General features: G+C 46.5%; 1 protein-coding gene across 1 annotated transcript in view; it reads right to left on the minus strand.

Annotated features, from left to right (window-relative positions):
• LOC119390945 (monocarboxylate transporter 12) overlaps window positions 1-18,467 on the minus strand; it is a 103,326-nt gene that overhangs the window by 64,503 nt on the left and 20,356 nt on the right. The window contains exon 2 of the mRNA XM_037658657.2: window positions 7,106-7,306. Coding sequence (XP_037514585.1) covers window positions 7,106-7,301 — 196 coding nt within the window. The 5' untranslated portion in view covers window positions 7,302-7,306. The remainder of the gene's footprint in view (window positions 1-7,105; window positions 7,307-18,467) is intronic.

The following is an 18,467-nucleotide window of genomic DNA, read 5'->3' on the forward strand; positions in this document are numbered from 1 at the left end:
AGTGCGGGCACACGTGCTCTTAACCTTCGCCCATGCGGATCGAGCCCCTCACTGGCGCACAGCAGTCCGTCGCCGACTGTCCGGGCAGCGCCACGGCTGCCGCTTTTGAAGCCTGCGAGTGCCCACGTGCATCGCCACTGCGCAGCAGGTGGCGCTAGGATGGCGGCCTAGCAATGGGCGTCGCTACCATAGAATCCAGACTCCCAAGATCTTTCGTTCTGTAAAAGGCCGGCCATCAAGTCTCCTGAAGGCACATTGGAGAGTCCGGCGATGTTGAAAGTGGGGACAGCGGCACAAGACGTGATCTATATTCTCTACACAGTTGCGGTCATCGCTCATTGATGAATCTGCCATAGCAATCCGATAGCTGAATGAGTTAGAAGACGATACACCGAGCCACAGCCAACACAGCATTGTAAGCAGGAAAGCAGGCATGCATCAAGCCCCGGGTGTGTCTCCCTTCGTTTCAAAACAATCGTTCAGTAGCCCTACTTAAGACCACAGTTAGTAGAAATGGACTCCAGTGTGTTGAAAACACTAATACGAACCCAGAACTGCAAAATAATAATGGTCCTATTCGGCCAAGGATAGGTAAAAATTAGGGGTGTGCGAATATTCGAAAGTTTCGAATATTCGTCGAATATTACATTCGAAATATTCGTATTCGATTCGAAAATCGTGTATTCGAAAAGTTTCGAATATTCGATAACTTCAAATATTCGAAAAATTCGAATATGCGATTCGATTATCATGCATTAAATAACTCGTCTTCCACATTTCTGCTGCGTTCGTATAGCTAAAAACGTTGCCGAGAGGAGCGATACACATCGTAAGTGCACGGAGGCACGATATCTGCCTGCGACGAGCGCCCCAATACGTATGATTTATTGCTGGTGCATCTCCGACGTGCAGCGCTGTTGGCGATCATGTAACTGTACATTTTCAATATTATGCGGCCGTAACGTGCCGCACTACCACTCGTTCACTATGCGGGACCACTTCTGAAGAAAGACAGTGACCCATGTGACTGGTGGCGGACTGTAGGCACCTTCAGGTACCCCAGTCTGGCAAAGCTTTGCCCCATGAGGCACTTCTGTTCCAAGCGAGCGTGCCTTTTCAGTGGCAGGGGGGGGGTTGTCTCTGTTAGAAGGGAGCGCCTGCTGCCTGATCATGTGGAGCAACTCATATTTCCTCATGATAACATCTAGTCGATCGTTACTTTCATTGTGCCGCGATACTTGCTTGCGTTGTGATGTGCATTGTGCTAGCCTGGACATTGTGTTCTGGAGATAGCAGTGTATGTTGTGTTGCCAGTCAGGCTGTTAAGGTTTTTTTTTCTTCAAATAGCTACATGTTAAATAAAATATTGTTACTGTGGAGGCATTTTTCCTTTGATATTCGATATTCGATTCGATATTCGAAGGTGGATATTCGTATTCGATTCGTATTCGAAAAATTTGATATTCGCACACCCCTAGTAAAAATAATTCAGGGCTGGGCAGAGATACTCCGAAGAGTATTCGCGAATAGACGTCAGACTCTGCCCAGGCGGCGCTGCGAAAAACACCGCCACCAGCGCCCTCATCGTAGCCCTGGCACTAACTGGGTAGTGCAAAGAGAGCCGCCCGCAAGGGAATGTGCATAGGCCGCAATATAACCCTCCTCTTTCGTTGGTGTCGAGGCGCGGTTTCCTGAAAATCAAGGACCTGGAAAGCTTCTTCCGCCAATCCACGCTTCAGAAACAAAGGAAGCTGATCAAAGCGAACTGCGAGTACAATGCAAAATAAGTTTTAGTTATTCCCGCGCGCTGCAACTCGCAAGTACAAGCGAGCATCACACGACACCGAGTTCGAGGCAAGCCCGCCGACATACGTTCCCTGGAGCCTAAATGCGTCAAAATCGGGTATATACGTATGCCACAGCGATAAAGTACCTACATACACGATCAATTTACTTAGCTATGCATCTTACGATCAGTGGTGCAAAACTCGGTTCATCAGGGGCGAATGGCTCCGGCGATTTTCGCCTTTTCAGTTGCATTCTCGCTTAATTCATCTCTCGCTTCGTGTGCATTGGAGTGTTTTATTACGCATCCTCAAATGGTCTCTTGATGGTCGTCTTCCGTTTGTATGTACTGCAAATGGGGATACGTGCGTGTCCACTTTCGCGGGGTACAACCAAAGGCAAAACCGTGGCCTCCGAGGTAGCTACAGCAACCACGGAGGACACTGGCGAAACAAACCTGAAGGGGGTCACGACCAACATTCTGCGATTTACTTGTATGACGCACGTGGCGTTAGCTAGTTAGAACCAGAACTCTGAGCCTTCAAAACGTACGTACGTCCGCGATGCTGTGTTGTGACGACCAACTCGTCGTGGTGTGCGTATCACGCGTCTCCAGTCTGCCTCTAGCTGCTCACTTCGTGTTACACGACAAGCACCGCGGTCAGAGCCTCTGCTGAGCTTCATAGTCAAGGTTACCACGGTTTTGCATCAGGGCTACGCAAAACAACAGCAGAGCCACACATTCATGCCATCGGCTGTGGAGAACGCGGGTACTCGCTTACCCAACACGCTCGCAACGGCCCGTATCCAGCGCTCTCGCCTTTCTTCTTCGTACGACAACTATGGAAATCGGTAAACTGAACGTTGTTATTCAGTCTTTTACGTCCGTGGCAATTCACAACGCAACAGTGCGTCTTTTGCGGAGCTTCTTCGTAGCGTGCGGAGGGCTCTCGTCTGCTGCTGTTTTCGCCGTCGTTCAGGCGAGTGATCCAGCAAGCACTTCACGACGGCTCGGTGACGCGTCCGACTAGCGGAGAGCAATTCACAGCTCTCGTTCTGAGTGCTAAATGCGCAAACACACGCGATATTAAGCTCAATCGTTGTTTCGCACTCGCTAGTTGCACCTGGTCCCATAGCAAACTGTGCGAGAGAGTCGGTCTATGCACTACTCAATACTTCTCCGACAGGTGGCGCCACACATCTTGGAAACCCCAGAGTCTGACGTCTATACAGATATCGAAATACACGAACTGGAAGCCTGAAATACAGATACTGAGATACATTTGCCTTTAACGTAACGGGATATTTTGGAGATACTTTTGCAATAAGACGAAAAAAGTATTCCGGAATACAGCTACAGCGATACAGATACTGGAATACTGTTTTTATTTCAAGGATGCTCATACTACGCAAAGACGTTTATTAGTGCAGCATAATGTTGTAATAAAGCTACAGCGCATCGAAACGTTCAGTTCATTTATTTATTTATAACAGTACCCTCAGCGCCAATAAGACATTGCAGGGGAGGGGGGTGGACAAAGTACATAATTAGTAATAATGATATAATTACAAGTATCAATTGCAATAAAAATACACTATTTCACAGCAACAGTAACAAGGATTGGACACCGAAATCTACATACTTGGCGAACAAACTAAGCTATGCTAGGCATAGCACACTTTAATTAAATCACTCGAATCACTAATGAACACCAGTGAATTGAGAAAAAGCACACATTTATTTTGAAGATCTGCTTTGCTGAGAAGGTTGCTGTTTAGGCTTCTCAAATAGGCTGTCTTCTAACAGCGTCTGCTCAGCCTCAGCACAAGACTCACGAAAGAAAAAAAGTCTGTCTACCGCTGAAGACGAGCACAAATTCGTGTTATTGTGAATAAATATCGCCTTCATAGCCGTATTGCCCGCTGCAGCGTGGCGATATATCTTCTCGGGTCATCTAGATACAGAAACACTTCCGCCCTCACTTAGGTTCTTCTGACTGTTCAGAATCCGAAGTCTGTCCCCATTTTCGGAATCCTCAGCCGTCTGACCCTGCCGGATTCAATGAAGCTGTCACCACCACCGACGCTACCAGCACTAATTTCAGAAAGCCGCAACAGGCGAAGTCGGCTCCGGCGTTGGGGGAGCCTGCTACCACAAAAGACCGTTTACGCATGTGATCAATTAAGAACGCACCCTGACATTGGAGAGGTGGCTGAAAGCGCGTCAAAGATAGCCATCTTCTAGTAACTCCCGCCGCGACTATATACGGGAACTGCTTTTGGAAGTGCCGCCGCTTTGAGAACTGAACGCACGCGAAGCATTGCAAAGCCTGTTCCAAGGCGATGTCCGCGTGGGGGCTCGCGAAGTAATGGCTTTCCACCCGAAAAAAATTAGGCGTGCTGCACTGACCTTGAGAGACAGCGACTTTCGTCGGCAGAGGCCGACAACCCTGCCCCCGCAATTCCGCCGTCTGCGGCGTCGCGCGCTTTACCACATGGACCATTCTGTGCTTGAGGGGAACCATCGCCGCCCTATCTGTCGGCCACCGGCGGCGCGCCTTTGCTTGTCTTGGCACAAAAAAGAAAAAAAAAACGCCGTTCCCCCATAGGAAACACGCCTCAACTCATTTCCGACACAAACTATGTAACGAAATACCCGTGTCCTGCATAGTATCGCGATACAGGCGATACATCAGAAATGTATTTCACTACTGAGATACAAATACATTATTCAAATGTATCTCGATAGAGAAATACAGATACTCAAAAGTATCTCTGAAATACTATCGCGATACTCTTGTATCGCGATACTGCCCAGCCTGAAAGAATTTGGGGAGGGGCGAAGCATGTAGGGAAGGGTGTTTCAGCTCCACTAACGTGAAACCTGTGGAGGGGCGGAGCATGCAGTGTGAGCCGTTGTTTTCCATAGCAAAATCACTGCTAATGGGCAATGAGAGACAGAAGAAAGATTAGACACAGAGACCCGCAGTCCGCTTTTAGTTAACTCTTTCATGCACAAAACTTTAATTTTGGAGGAATACTATATTTTATTGAAAATATACATTGGTCTTCGTCCAAAAAAAGGTTTTTATAACAAAAGAAAAAAATTTGACACATAAGTTCAAGAGAAATGAGGTGGTCACCTGAGGTGACCACCGTGCCGCAAGGGTCTAGAAGTCACTTTCGGTGGAACGCTGCAAAATAGTCCTCATTTTCCCGCAGGCACAATGGGATGTTGCATGTTTCACACATCCATGTCGTTCTCGCATGCTGAGATTTCGTGCTGCACATCCCGCACCTCCGCTTCGTGCATCTCTTTGGCTGGTGTTTGCTGTGAGTTAGACGTATGGCCGTATCTACATGGGGCTTAGATTGTTTTATCTGCACCGTGTTAGTGCACTGTGTTAGGTCTCTCTTACAAACCTGGGCTTCTGCTGTAAGCGATGTCATCACACTTCTCCGGAACTATTTCATGGTGAAGAGGGGAACTCCTTCGAGATCGCGGTGCACGAGAAAAGCATTCACGACACAGCAATCCAGTAGGTGGAAAAAGATCCTGTGCCACCATTTCCGTGATTCACTGAGTTGAATCACGGCCCTTTGTGCTGGCCATATTTGTCCACAAAATTCATGTTATGGTTGTAGTCTTGCAAAGCCGCCGGGCAGAACACCTTGCTCTCTGCCCCATCCTTTTCTTTCCTGTTCACTTCAACTTCAATGTAAGGGTCATGAAAATTCGTTAGCAGGTAAACAGTCCTCTTGTCCTTTCATTTTAGACAGCAGAGGCTGTCGTCGCTGACACTCCAGTCTGTGTCGCCTCTTTTCATTGATTTATCATCTTGCAAGCATGGCAAGTTCTTTCTGTTGGAATCGACTGTCCCACATGCGTAAATGCCGTCATGCAGAAGATCTTTCAAGAGGTTGTAACTCGTGAAGTAATTGTCAAAAAACACTCGATGATGCTTACCCAGTAGGCCATGACATAACTTCCTCACAACGTGTGCACCTAGCTCTTTCTGGACACCGCTCTCAGATTTGCCGGTGTAAATATCAAATTTCAGGTTATAACCATTGCTGGCGCAAAGCATCCACCCCTTGTAGCCCCGCTTCACAGGCTTCTTTGGCATGCACTGCTTGAGCGAGCTCCTCCCTTTGAACGCCTCGAGTCTCATGAATCAGTTACCAGCACAACATACCTCGCGATTGATTATTGCTGATGTAAAGCAGGCTAGTACTACACCTTGGGGAAGTTGGTGTATTATGATATCGTACTGGTGTAGCGCAGCAGAACAATATTGTGCCCGGTGTTAGAAAAACCGGTGTCATACCGTATGTGGATAAAGTATCACACCATTTGAAGAAGATAGCCCTGAGAGAAAACGTTCGCGTAGTGTTCCCTGCGCCAGAGAAACTAAGTCGACTATGCAAGCTCACGAATCCTAAGAAGGAGTCTCAACCCGCCTGTGGAAAGAGGCATGTGACTAAGTTTGTTGAATGTTCCCTAGCTCTCGTGCATATGTTCCCTCTGTCATGCGATGCGGTCTACATAGGACAGACGGGTAGGTGTATTAGTGAACGCCTGCGCGAGCATTTATGCATTGTAAAAAACAAGGTTTCCTCAGGCAGTTTCCTGGCTATGCATTGTAAGTTGTGTGCATGCACTCCGTTGTTTGACCGTTGTGTCGTTTTCGGCCGCAATCGTAATCAGTTGACACGTGGCATCATCGAGGCGAATGCTATTGCAAAATGGTGGAAGCTGTGTGTGAGTACGCCATCTATAGCCTTATCTGAAAAACAGATCGATTTTCATGAGCCTGTGCAGTGAAGTGCGGACGTAGAATGTTAATGTGATTTTTGTGTAAATGGCGGTTTCTGGTCACGTGCGCTGCGCCACATGTTTAGTTGTTTTTTTTTTTTTGGTCAGCTTGCGGCGTCACGTGGGCTGTGAGGTGAGCCATATAATGTGCTGCAGGGTCATGCAATGCACAAAAGTTGGAAGTTTAGCGCTCATCCTGTTGCCTGTGTTTCCTCCTCCGCTGTTGCCTCTTCTCTTTATGCTCAAACTGAGCTGCGCTATACAAGTATGATATCGTAAAGCAGGCAGGTGAGTAAGTTGAGTACATTTAATATTGTTTTCAGCAAATAATGAATGTCCAAGTGGTAATTATTTAAACACGAAGAGACGACCCATGTGCGAGCATTAGTCGCTTGTGAAGAAGTTTGGAAAAACCAAACAATGTAGTTCGTGCCAACGAGTGAGCCAACGTTTGACGTCCACTCATTTCTTGGCTCCTTGTGACAAATCAACAGCTGACATTACCTGACGATCGAAACATGATGGTCAACACGCTGCTGGGCCAGGAGGCGCTTCCTCGGTCCACCTGGAAGTCCTCCATGAATGCGACGAAGAACCACCCCGAGTTTCGGTTCGTGGTTATGCCAAAAAAGCTGACAAGTCCGGCCAGCATTGCAATGTCCCAGCGACCGTCCACTTTGTTCGCCACCTTCAGCATCATGCCAGCTGGAGAAAAAGAAGCGCCGATAACGTTCTGGATAACATTCTGGTGATGAGCAGCAGTACTTTATATAGTTTACTGCAATAATAATTGGAGGAAACTCTGGCGTGCGATCATCGCGTTTCTATGGGAATGATGGGTAGCACATATGCGAGGGGGTATTTGTTCCTGAAAAGTCCCTGGCTTTGTCACTTTTCGCTCAGAATTGAAACATGAACGTAGAACCACATGAAAGCTTGATACGTTGTTAGGTAATTGTGCAGGCATGAGATGTGTCTTAATTTTCATGACTATTTTCAATTTGAAATGGAACGTGAGATTGCAGAGGTATGAGCAGGTTTCTTGTAGGTGGTGTTACCGGGCATCATGAACGTTTTGTTTCTCCAGGAAAAGTTTACAAAGGACATTCACACAGATATAATGATAATAATATTATTATCTGGGGTTTAACGTCTGAAAACAACAATATGATTGTGAGAGACGCCGTAGTGGAGGACTCCGGAAATTTTGACCACCTGGGGTTCTTTAACGTGTGCCTAAATCTAAGTACACCGACGTCAAACATTTTGCCTCCATCGAAAATGCGGCCGCCGTGGCATTCACAGAAATATGTCGGAAGCATTGGGGAAGAAGTGTCCTTCTTACAGCATACTAAAAAGCTGGCTCTCCCGTTTGAAGACATGGCATTTTACCATTAACTATGAATCGCGCAGTGGGCGTCCAACATCCTTCAGAGAAGCAGTAACAAGCTATGTTTGTCTACAAGCTGATTCTTGATGATAGGCGTACACCTGCCTAAAATATGCGCCTGGACAGCTGGGATGGTGGCGCTGCAGCGCAGGGAAAATCAGCGGCGCCAGGAGCAGCCACGCGCGTCATCTTGTCGTAACTTGCTACGGGCGCTCTTTCCTGCTCTGTAGCCAACGACGTTTTGTGGGAGCAGAGTAATGGCATTTCAGAGCGAGCAGCTCGCGTTTTTGTGTGGATAGCGCGGAACTGAACATCCAGCGAGATATTTAACCCCTTTAGGCGCGAATTATGATCGACTGTCTGCAAATGCGTCAAATTCCCACAACATAATTTTAAAGTTTCGATATTAGATTTCAAGAAATAAAATGAAGTAATAATTTTGGTGCGAGCTTTAATAATTAATCCTAATGAGTGTGTAATTGAATATTTAATTATTCTACAGTCAGTCACGTTGCAGTTTTACGTAAAAGGAACGAAATCGTAGGCTCAATGTGTATGTGCAGTTTTTTTTGTTGTATTCACTTAGCGAAATAAATAATTCTTTTGACGTTGGTCTATTAACGAGGCACGTCGACAGAGCCGTACAATATCGCAGTGCCTTCACAAAAAAGCTGTTGGCTGTAGTTGTACACAACACATTGTTGTTAAGTAAAGACACAGTCAATATGCAGAAGGTTATATTCTTCCTATTTGCAATATATCTATATTTTTTCTTGCCCACTTGTCCAGAAAAGTGGCAAACAATTTGCATCCACACACAGGGACTTTTTGCCTCAAGGTGTTAAAATAAATGCAGTCTTCCTCACTGCAATGATATTTGCGCCGGCAACCACGTTTACGACGTTAGGGAGAAAACTCTCCACACGGGCCCTCCGAAATCAGTGGAAAACGTGTTGCTCAGATGAATAGCGTCGATTAGAACGTCCGCTTTCAGATAATCAAAGTTTAATCAAGGTCTTATATTATTTACAGTGAATTAAAAGCACCCTTTGACTCTTGAATCCGTTTTCGCTATTCAGCAGGCGTCTGTTGCTACTTGGTGTTCGGGCTAAGCAAAAGTTCATTCATTCCATTCGCCTTGTTTGTTTACGTTCGCTCGTTCCTTCGGACTCTTCGATGATTTCGGCACGCCTTTCCAGTTGTCTGTGAACCAACTGCGCGTTGTGGGAACCAGATGCACATGCAAGGCAGGGTGCCGATGATGGTGTAAGCACGCCGCTGCCTGGGCTATGTTTGTCAACATATGCGAGCACATCCTGCGCAGAGCTACCATATGCCTGGCTCTGGCCATCGCCATGTCCCCCTTCTAGATATGAAGATCTTTTACACTTCGTCGCAGGGTCACGCTATCACCTTTTCCAACGCACGCAGGAAAAAGTGTCGGATCATGTAGGAAGAGTGCAGGGCTATTGAGCTTCTCTCGCTGCCCAAATGTTGACACTGCATATGAAGATTCGGTGCTTCACAAGCTGCCGAAGATCTTGATCGGGGCTAAAGAAAGAGGAGCTCATGACCGCCACGAGCAAACATGCGAAATAATAGAAAGAAAAGGCCTAAAAAGATGCCGACCGTCTGTTTACCTCGCGCGTCGCACCGCCTTCATCCAACGCTCTGATCGCTCGTTTTCGTGAGCCTTCCATAAAAATTCTTAAACTTTTATTTTTCGCAGCATATCGGCAGCATTTCTGCAGCTGTTGTGACAGCCATACACGACAGAATGCATAATTCCACTCTTTTTGATCGCGGTTTAGCTTCGTACTTTCGAGTTCCTATGCTTCTGCCCGTACTCACCCGCTCTCAGCCACGACTGATTGGTAGCGCGGCGAGCCGCGGGTGGCGCCACATGTTCAGTGAAAACCATCACATGTTCACTGAAAGCCGTAGAAGAATGCTTGCAGGACAGGCAAATACCGGACAGTAGGCGAAAAAGTAGAATGAACTTAATCTATAAAGGCTAGGGAGAAAAGGATAAGGTTCGCTCGTACAGACCACTAATCATTACAATGGCACCATGCAGGTTGGCGATCGAAGCAGTAAAAATGAAAATAGAAACGTGGGCAGAACTTAACGATATTTTAGGAGAACTTCAGAAGGGATTTCGAGTCGAAAGGCGGTTAGACCGATAACCTGTTTGTTCTCACTCAATCTATAGAAATATCTAAAATAGAAAATAGGCTCTTGTGCGTGGCCTTTCTAGACATAAGTGGGGCGTACGACAATGCTAATCAGGAAATATTGTGGAATATATTGAAAGGAATGGGCATAGGCGACGACTGTATACAGCTTATGAGGGTGATACACTGAGAAAAAACAGTTTGCACAGAGTGGGAAGGAATATGTAGCGAAGAGAACGTTGATATTAGCAAGGGGCTGAGACAGGGATGTCCTTTGTTCCCGCTGTTGTTCATGCTGTACATGCTGATTATGAAAAAGCGTTAGAAGGTAGCAACAATGGTTTTAATTTGTCGCACAAACAGGGTGGTGTGATGATTCAGCAGAAGCTTCCAGGTTTATTTTATGCGGAGCATATCGTCTTATTTGCGGACAGTCGAGATGATATACAGCGGCTGGCGGATATATGCGGAAGGGAAGGGGAAGCTCTAGGACTAGGATTTAGTGTAACGAAATGTGGATTGATGGTATTCAATGATCCCTGTGATCAGGCGGTGTCCATACAAGGCTAAGAAATACCGAGGGAAAGCGAATACGAGTACCTCGGAGTGTTGGTTAATGAGAGTGATAAATACATGGAGGTACAGGAAAAAGCCTCGGCAGCGAAAGGAAAGAGGAATGCTGCAATAATGAAGCACATAGCGTTGTGGGGATACAATAGCTATGAGGTGCTTCCAGGTCTGTGGAAAGGTGTAATGGTTCCGGAGCTTACTTTTGGGAACTCAGTGGTGTGCATGAGGGCAGATGTGCAATCGGGAATGGATGTGAATCAAAGGACTGCGGGACGCCTCGCGTTGTGTGATTTGATTCACATCCGGCTTTGAGTAGCTACCGAAAGGGCAAAAATGAAATAAGGAGGGATGCATTTTACAATAATTCAAGGGGAAGGGCTTTACTGTTTGAAGCGAGATCGGGTTGCCTTAGAACGCGTAGTTATAAAGCGAGATTCAGTAAAGAAGAACAATGCATATTGCTGTGGGGAAGATAAGCAAACGGCGGAGCATGTTCTGATTGAATGTGGAGATATCCCTCGAGGTGTACGTTTGGGCACGAGCCTTGGGTTTTAGGGACAACAATGGAAAGCTGAACTCCGCCACGATTGAAATAAGTAAGAGACGGTTAGAGTATTGGTGGCAGAAAATTAGAGAAGAAGGACAAAAATAAATATTGCAAAACGGAACAAGATTTTTTTTTGTTTTTTTGGCCGTCTGGGGGCACACTTATCACCAAAATCTTACACATGCGAAAGCTTTCAGTGAAGTGGGTGTAGAAATGTCTGAGCAGTCACCAATGAACAGCCGCCCATTTTTTAACCTGAACGCGCGGGCGTTGACCGATGATTCGTTAAGCGCCGTGTAACGGAGAGCAGTAGCGAAATGAACCAGAATACGCGCATGCGCGGTGTGAACAGTCCGGTGCACTGATCTCCACTAGGAGGAGCTGGATGGCGCATCGAGCACGCGGGCGTGAAGCCACCGGAAGCCGGCGTTTTTGTCCCGGAAGAGAGTTTTTCTCTTCTTTTTTAAAAGAAATACCTGCCTGCAGCGCAGTAAACTGTACGAATCGACCGGAAAAGTTGTCAGCAAAGACATTTCACGCGTAAGTACCTCAATGTTGCATTACTTTTTACGCATTTTGTACGTTGCAGCACTCCGCCGTATTCGGACAGTGTCGGCACGGCGTCTGTCATCTTTCGTGTAGCTTTCGTCGGCGTCTAAAGTGAGGCGTAATAGCAGAGTTTGAAAAAATAAAAAAGAAAAACGATCATAACAACAGCTGCCACCCGGGAATATTTGGAATGCGCGATTGAGATGGACAGAAGGCGTCAGCTTCCGGGACAAACAGGGGACCTTCCGGTGGCTTCACAAGCGCCCGCCTCGCAGAGCGGGGATGCACCGTCCAGCATTTTTAATGGAAGTCAGTGGTCCGGTGCAGCTTTCGTCTGCCGGGCTGTTATACGAAACGGACCCATCCCCCTAGGCTTTCTTTTCCTTGTTTTTACAGAAAAAGCTGTTATGAGATCACAACAAGGGCGCTTTTTGGCACCGTAGTTGTCCCCCGCCGCCGGTGTCCGTAACAACTACCGCGCGAAATAAAAAAAATTACTAAGAAAAAGTACGCGGGATGTAATGAGGTTCGAACCTCGGCCCTCTGCGTGGGAGCCCAGTATTCTACCTCAGAGCCATACCGGTTTTTTTTTTTTATTGCCTGCTTTTGACATGTAACAAACACAAGAGGAAACGCTATTTACAATACAAAAACTGGTCTCGTAAAAAGGGAGAGAGATCGACAGGAAAAGAAAGGGAAGGGCCATACTGGGACTAATGAGGACGCTCTAAACCCCCTTTATTTGTAAAAGAAGCTCTACACGATCTAACCAATCGGGAACATCTTCAAGAAGCTTTTGTTCTTCAACAAAACGAGTTATGCTTTCTTTGAAGTATTGACGCGCCGGACGGGCGTCCACATCAGCGTGCCGTATGGCCATCCTGCACTTTCATATGCTGTGTAGTGTAATCAACATTATTAGATCAAACGGTGTCCCGTCGTCACTTTCAACAGAGGGATACCGAATGCCAGATTGGTCTAAGGGGAAATCTTTTTTGATGGTACGCTGGGGTACGTCCCATAAAAACACGGCGTCCCAGCAGTCGAGGAACTTATGGTCTATCGTTTCTACTGTTCTGCATTTTAAGCAATCTCTTCCCTATGGCACAAACATGCCCTTTTCCAGCAGCCAGGGTTTGACTGGAAGTGTACCTGAGTGTAGTTGAATGAAGAATGTTTTCATTCCTGCAGGTACCATCATTCTTTGAGCCTTTTTGGTACATTTCTCCATCGACACCCAGGTTACATGGTTCTATACAGCGGTACAGTACAACGTCACAAAGGTCTTCATACAATTTCTTCCGTACCACAGTGGAAAAATAATCGAGCGATAAGCGAGCGGACGAAATATTACTAGGTAAAACTACTTCTTTTAGAAATTCATGTAAGCTTTCAGGCAAATATTTCGCAGATACAACAATGTTCAGCAACCGTTTACACAGGCAAAGCTGGTACACGGTGCACAGAAAAGCGTCCTGTACATTGCGTACGTAGATCTGTGCGTCAGAGCCATATCGGTGCTTGAAACTGCGTTGCAAAAAGACCCTATACAGGCTTAATGTCGGAAGGAACCACATTAACATATGTAATGTATTGTGATAGAAGTGTAAAAAAAGAACCAGGCGTCACACAATGCGAAATGCGCAACGAGTGGGTTGTTGAATGCTTCCAACCCATTACAATGGACTCTGCCATAATTATTCATCGCCATCATCCACAGTATCAACACAGTGCACATAATACCTTACAGGTGTTGAGCGGGTACCACGATTCTCTGCAGAATGACGAAAAATTGCAGAGTGGCTTCTTCCTTACTTCACAAAAATTATGACGATTTATAGCGTAGTGGTTTCCTCGCAAGTGCACTTCTATTGGTTGCCAAGGAAGCCCATAATGCTCCCATAATCCACTTCCACAGGGTCTCAGTAAATTTAATTCCCCCTCTCTCTCTCTTTCTCACGTAAACGTATATTGTAGTGCCGTTGGGAGTTCGTGATCCTGTCGGGGACAACTTCGCAGTGGAGAGCGCCGACCCTTACAAAAATATATTTAGACAGTCTATAGACTGTCTAAACCAATTTCTAGACAATCTATATATTGTCTAAATCTATTTTTGTAAGGGGAGACGTTGAAGTACCCCCTATGGTCCGGAGTATCGTCGCAGAAGCTTCTCGCTAAGTTCTCGTCGGCGTACTGGCGTCCAGACCCAGACACGGTCGGCAGGCTGGTATTCAACGTGGCGTCGTCGACGATTGTAGTGACGACTGTCGTTCTTTTTTCTGCTTCGTGATGCGCAGATGGGCCAGTTGTCTGCCTTATTCTTCGAGCTGAAGGCAAATGGTGACGTCGAGGTTTTCTTCGTCGGTGATGCTGGGTAGCATAGTTTTTGTTCTTGTTCACCTTCAACTTTGGCTCACACCGACTGTGGGGGATTGGCCAAGACTTGAGTGGTTTTGTAAATGTTATAATACTTTAGAGGGGAGGTTACAGAATAGAAAAATTATAAATTCGAAAGGAAATTTTGACGCTTGATCAAATATGAAAACATAAAATAAATAAATAAGAATAATAGAATAAAATAAATCAATGCCCCAATTTTTAAAATATATACATGTGTTGACACAGAAGAATAATAATGTAGATTTGTCTAGTTAACCGACTGGTTTCACTGAGGTAATCCCTCACAGCCACGCGAACATTCGCACTGGCGAACCCAGAAATAGAGGCTCCAAGAGACAAAAGCACTGGCACAGATAAATTCATTCCAATAGACCGTAAAGGTCTTTCCAAAAGGGTTTTAAGTTCTGTAGTATATCGCCTGTCCCACACACGCTTCTTTCTTTCTCTCTTTTCGGTTACCGGCCCATTGCACGTTTAGCTGCTGCTTTGCGCAAACCGCGCCAGAATGTCTGGGAACATTCAAGATTATTTTATGATCATCTCTTAGGTTTGAGCGCGCAAACGCGAACAGCTGAGTTAATTCTCGAACTAACGTGGCCACCAGCGAAAAGGCTCGAATGTTCGATGCCGCATGTTCTTCGAGCGCCTTGATGATGATATTAAGGCAGGGAAAACTAGATAGCCAACTGTGCCGTATTAAGCGGGCGCTTTTGCCGAAGAAACGTCTTCTTTCTTATGTTCTTTGAGAGCCTTGATGATGATATTACCGCAGGCAAAACCACTTATATCATGGCCAACTGTAGCATATTGAGCACGCGCTCGTGCCGAACAGAAGTCTTCTTCCTTATGTTCTTCGAGCGTCTTGGTGATGATATTAACACAGGCAAAACCACGTATGGCTTAGCGAACTGTAGCAATTGGGCGCGCGCTCGCTTCAAAGATAAATTCTACTTCTTGTTCTTCGAGCGCCTTGATGATGATATCAACGCAGGCAAAAGCACATAAAGCTTAGCCAACCGTAGGATATTGGGCGCGCGCTGGGGACAAAGAGAAGACTTCTTCCTCTTGTTCACCGAGCGCCTTGGTGATGATATTAACTCAGGCAAAAGCACATATCACATAGCCAAATGTAGCATATTGAGAATAACTTGAAGCAGCGCTAAAAAACGACGGCAACGAAGAAACACACACAAAAGGACTAGCGCTGGACTGTGAGCTGAATCTTTATTGAAAGTCACGACGCGGTGGTCTAGTGGTTATCGCGCTCGATTGCTGCTGAAGGTCGCGGGATCGAATCCCGGCCGCGGCGGCTGCATTTTCGATGGAGGCGAAAATGTTTGAGGCCCGTGTACTTAGATTGAGATGCACGTTAAAGAACCCCAGTTGGTCGGAGTTCCGGAGCCCTCCACTACGGCCTCCCTCACGTTCATAAGGTGGTTTTGGGACATTGAACCCCAGATATTATTTAATTCTCTCTATTGAAAATTCATCATTTCTACCCACGTCACAAAAAAAAACGCGTAGTCACAAGAAAGGCCAACATTAATCAAGGATGGCGGGCATGGGTGCTGCTATACAGACAGTTGTTCATCGATAAAGTATCTCTCCCGAGTATTGAAACTAAGTGACGCTGCGCTGCAACGCTTGCCTGCAGCTTTACTAATATAATATGCTTCCACGATTTCTCTTTCTTTTGTAGATTTTCCGTACATCAAGGGGGCGATCGGAGATCTGTTCGTTCCGCTTGTTCGTTCTCCTGGGGAAGAACAAGCGCGCTGATTGGCTGAAGCGGGAGATGCCACTCAAGGCCGGGGGGTGTCGCCATTTCTTTTTTTTGCTTGATCTTTTCTTTTTTGGTGACGTCATATCGCGTCATAAGGAGTAGGGTGATCGGAGATCTCTGTTCTGCGCCGTTCGTTCTGCATCTATTCTGGCGGCGCACGCGATTAGCCGAAGCCGGAAGAAACCACGTCTCTGAGGGGCGTAGCCATTTTTCTTTTTGCTTGATCTTTTATTTTTTGATGACGCCATAACGCGTCATAACGAGCATGTCGTCTGCTACAAACGAACGGATAGCGAGGCCGTTCGCACGCGTTCTCTCGAGCGAACAAACGGTTTCGCACGGCATGATGCGGCGGTTGCGGCTGCCGCAACAGCTGATTTTCAGAAAATGCCGCTTGCGACGTGTGCTTCTCTTGCGGTTGGAGGTGCGAGATGCGTTTGAAGCCATGAGCAAGTGCGGCGTCGCTTTCAGTTCTCGAAACGAATAGTGCGAACGAAATGAACGGGCCTGCCACTGGGCTGTGGTCTTACGCGCAGGGACCTCTTAGTTCAAAAGCGCACCAGCTCTTGCCACGTGTCGTCCCGGTCCTCACTCGTGAACGACGGCCCCAGCGGGCGCGACGGCGTAGCTATCTGTGGGTGCTCTTTTATAAAAGCCAGCAGAAACTCCCTTTGACGATCCGACACCCGGGAGCCAAGCCAGACATTCCGGCGGGACGACATTTTGAAAAACTGCGCCAACCGCTACTTTTCTTTTTTTTTTCGCGTGCGCGACTTAGCATAGCAAGCACGTTAGAAAAACTAACACCAATAAATATCAGCACTCAAAGCTATTGCTGTTTCAGAAACTGCTTGTGCTTGAAAAGAAAAACAATATCTTTTCGTATAACAACTGTATTTATTAGAAGGCGAGAAACACTTCGTTTTGAAATATTCGGTCCCTTTGCCGAGGAAAACCATGCGCGTCTACTTCCGGAAAGCTCGCCGCTCACCGCTTGACGATTGGCTGTCCTCTTCCTCTCGGCGGAAGAGAGCTGCGGACCGCCCACTTTTGTGACGTAACATTTCCAGAACGAACGCGGAACGAACAGAGATCTCCCATCCCCCCCCAAGAATCCGTTGTGTCCGAACTTGGGTGTGCATGTGCATTTTTTACACTGGGAAGCAAGGTGGCTACCATGCCCATTTTTTAGATGCGAAGCAGCTTATGGCAGAGGCTTTGTCGCTCACTCCCGCGTCCCGCGGGAGTGAGCGTGAACGGCGGCAAGCGGACCCTGAACTCTGGGCTCGGGAAGCCGAATCAAAACGTCAACGTCGAGTGGCGGATCTCGAGGTGGCGCGGCAAGGCGAAGCCGAATCGAAACGTCAACGTCGAGCGGCGTTTTGACTCTTCTCTTATCTTATACATTCTCATTCGTCGTCTCAATAAAATTACACCATCTCCCGCTCAAGCTAACCATCTCCCCACTGCTTCGCAGCCACACATGGTTCCTTTTTGTGGGAGATGGTGTAATTTTTTTATGTTGCTCTTGTAACCCTATCATTAACACATTGCCCAGTTTGTCCAATGTGCACTCTCCCACAACTCAATAGCACCTGATAAACAACATCAGAGGTGCACTTCCTGAATTTTTTTTCATAGTTGGTAGTGCATGGCTGTCGTTTTCGATTTTTCATGGCATTACACATCATTGAAACTTTACAGCGAGCAGAAAACACGAGGTTCACATAGTGCCTGTTCACCACATTCTTTAGGTTGTGCGATAACCTATGAACGTACGGTATCACATGAAACGATCTTTTTACTTTTTCTTGCACATCATTTTTTCTCCCTTAACGTTTTATTTTTGTAGCAGTGTTTCACACACGGAAATGATGACGGAAGTTGGATAACCGTATGATTTAAGGTGTTCGGTCTGTTGCAATAGACTATCCTTCATTTTGTGGTCACACAATCTGCTAATTGCCCTTTTTACATATGTAATGGCGGTTCCCCTTTTTTACAAGCTTGGAGTGCGCACTATCATACGGGAGGATGCCTTTCTTCGAGGATGCCATGAAAAATCGACCACAAGAATCGTGTCGTTCAAATGTGGTCTGCCCCTAAAACGATAATTAAGAAGAGCAGGCAAATGACAGATATTCTTAATTATGAGTCGTGCCATTTGTGTCAGACAAGTATCGTCTCTTGATACAATTAGGTATATGTCTAAGCATACCAATTGGCAACTCTGGAAAAAACAGCGTTCCGGCTCTTAATATGCGCTGTTTGTATTGTATTGCGCATGTATACATCTGCACTTACTGTGTGATTTTCTCATAAAGTCACTCAGCATTCGTAATTTTCGTACCAGGCGGCATGGCATTGTCCGCTGAAAGCGTTGTCTATTGGGATGGTAGGTGAATTGCTGCGCCATGCTGATTTAGGAAATCCATGCCTAGAATGACGTCCCT

Source organism: Rhipicephalus sanguineus, chromosome 4 (assembly GCF_013339695.2).
Source record: "Rhipicephalus sanguineus isolate Rsan-2018 chromosome 4, BIME_Rsan_1.4, whole genome shotgun sequence".
In the NCBI taxonomy this organism is placed as follows: Eukaryota; Metazoa; Arthropoda; class Arachnida; order Ixodida; family Ixodidae; genus Rhipicephalus; species Rhipicephalus sanguineus.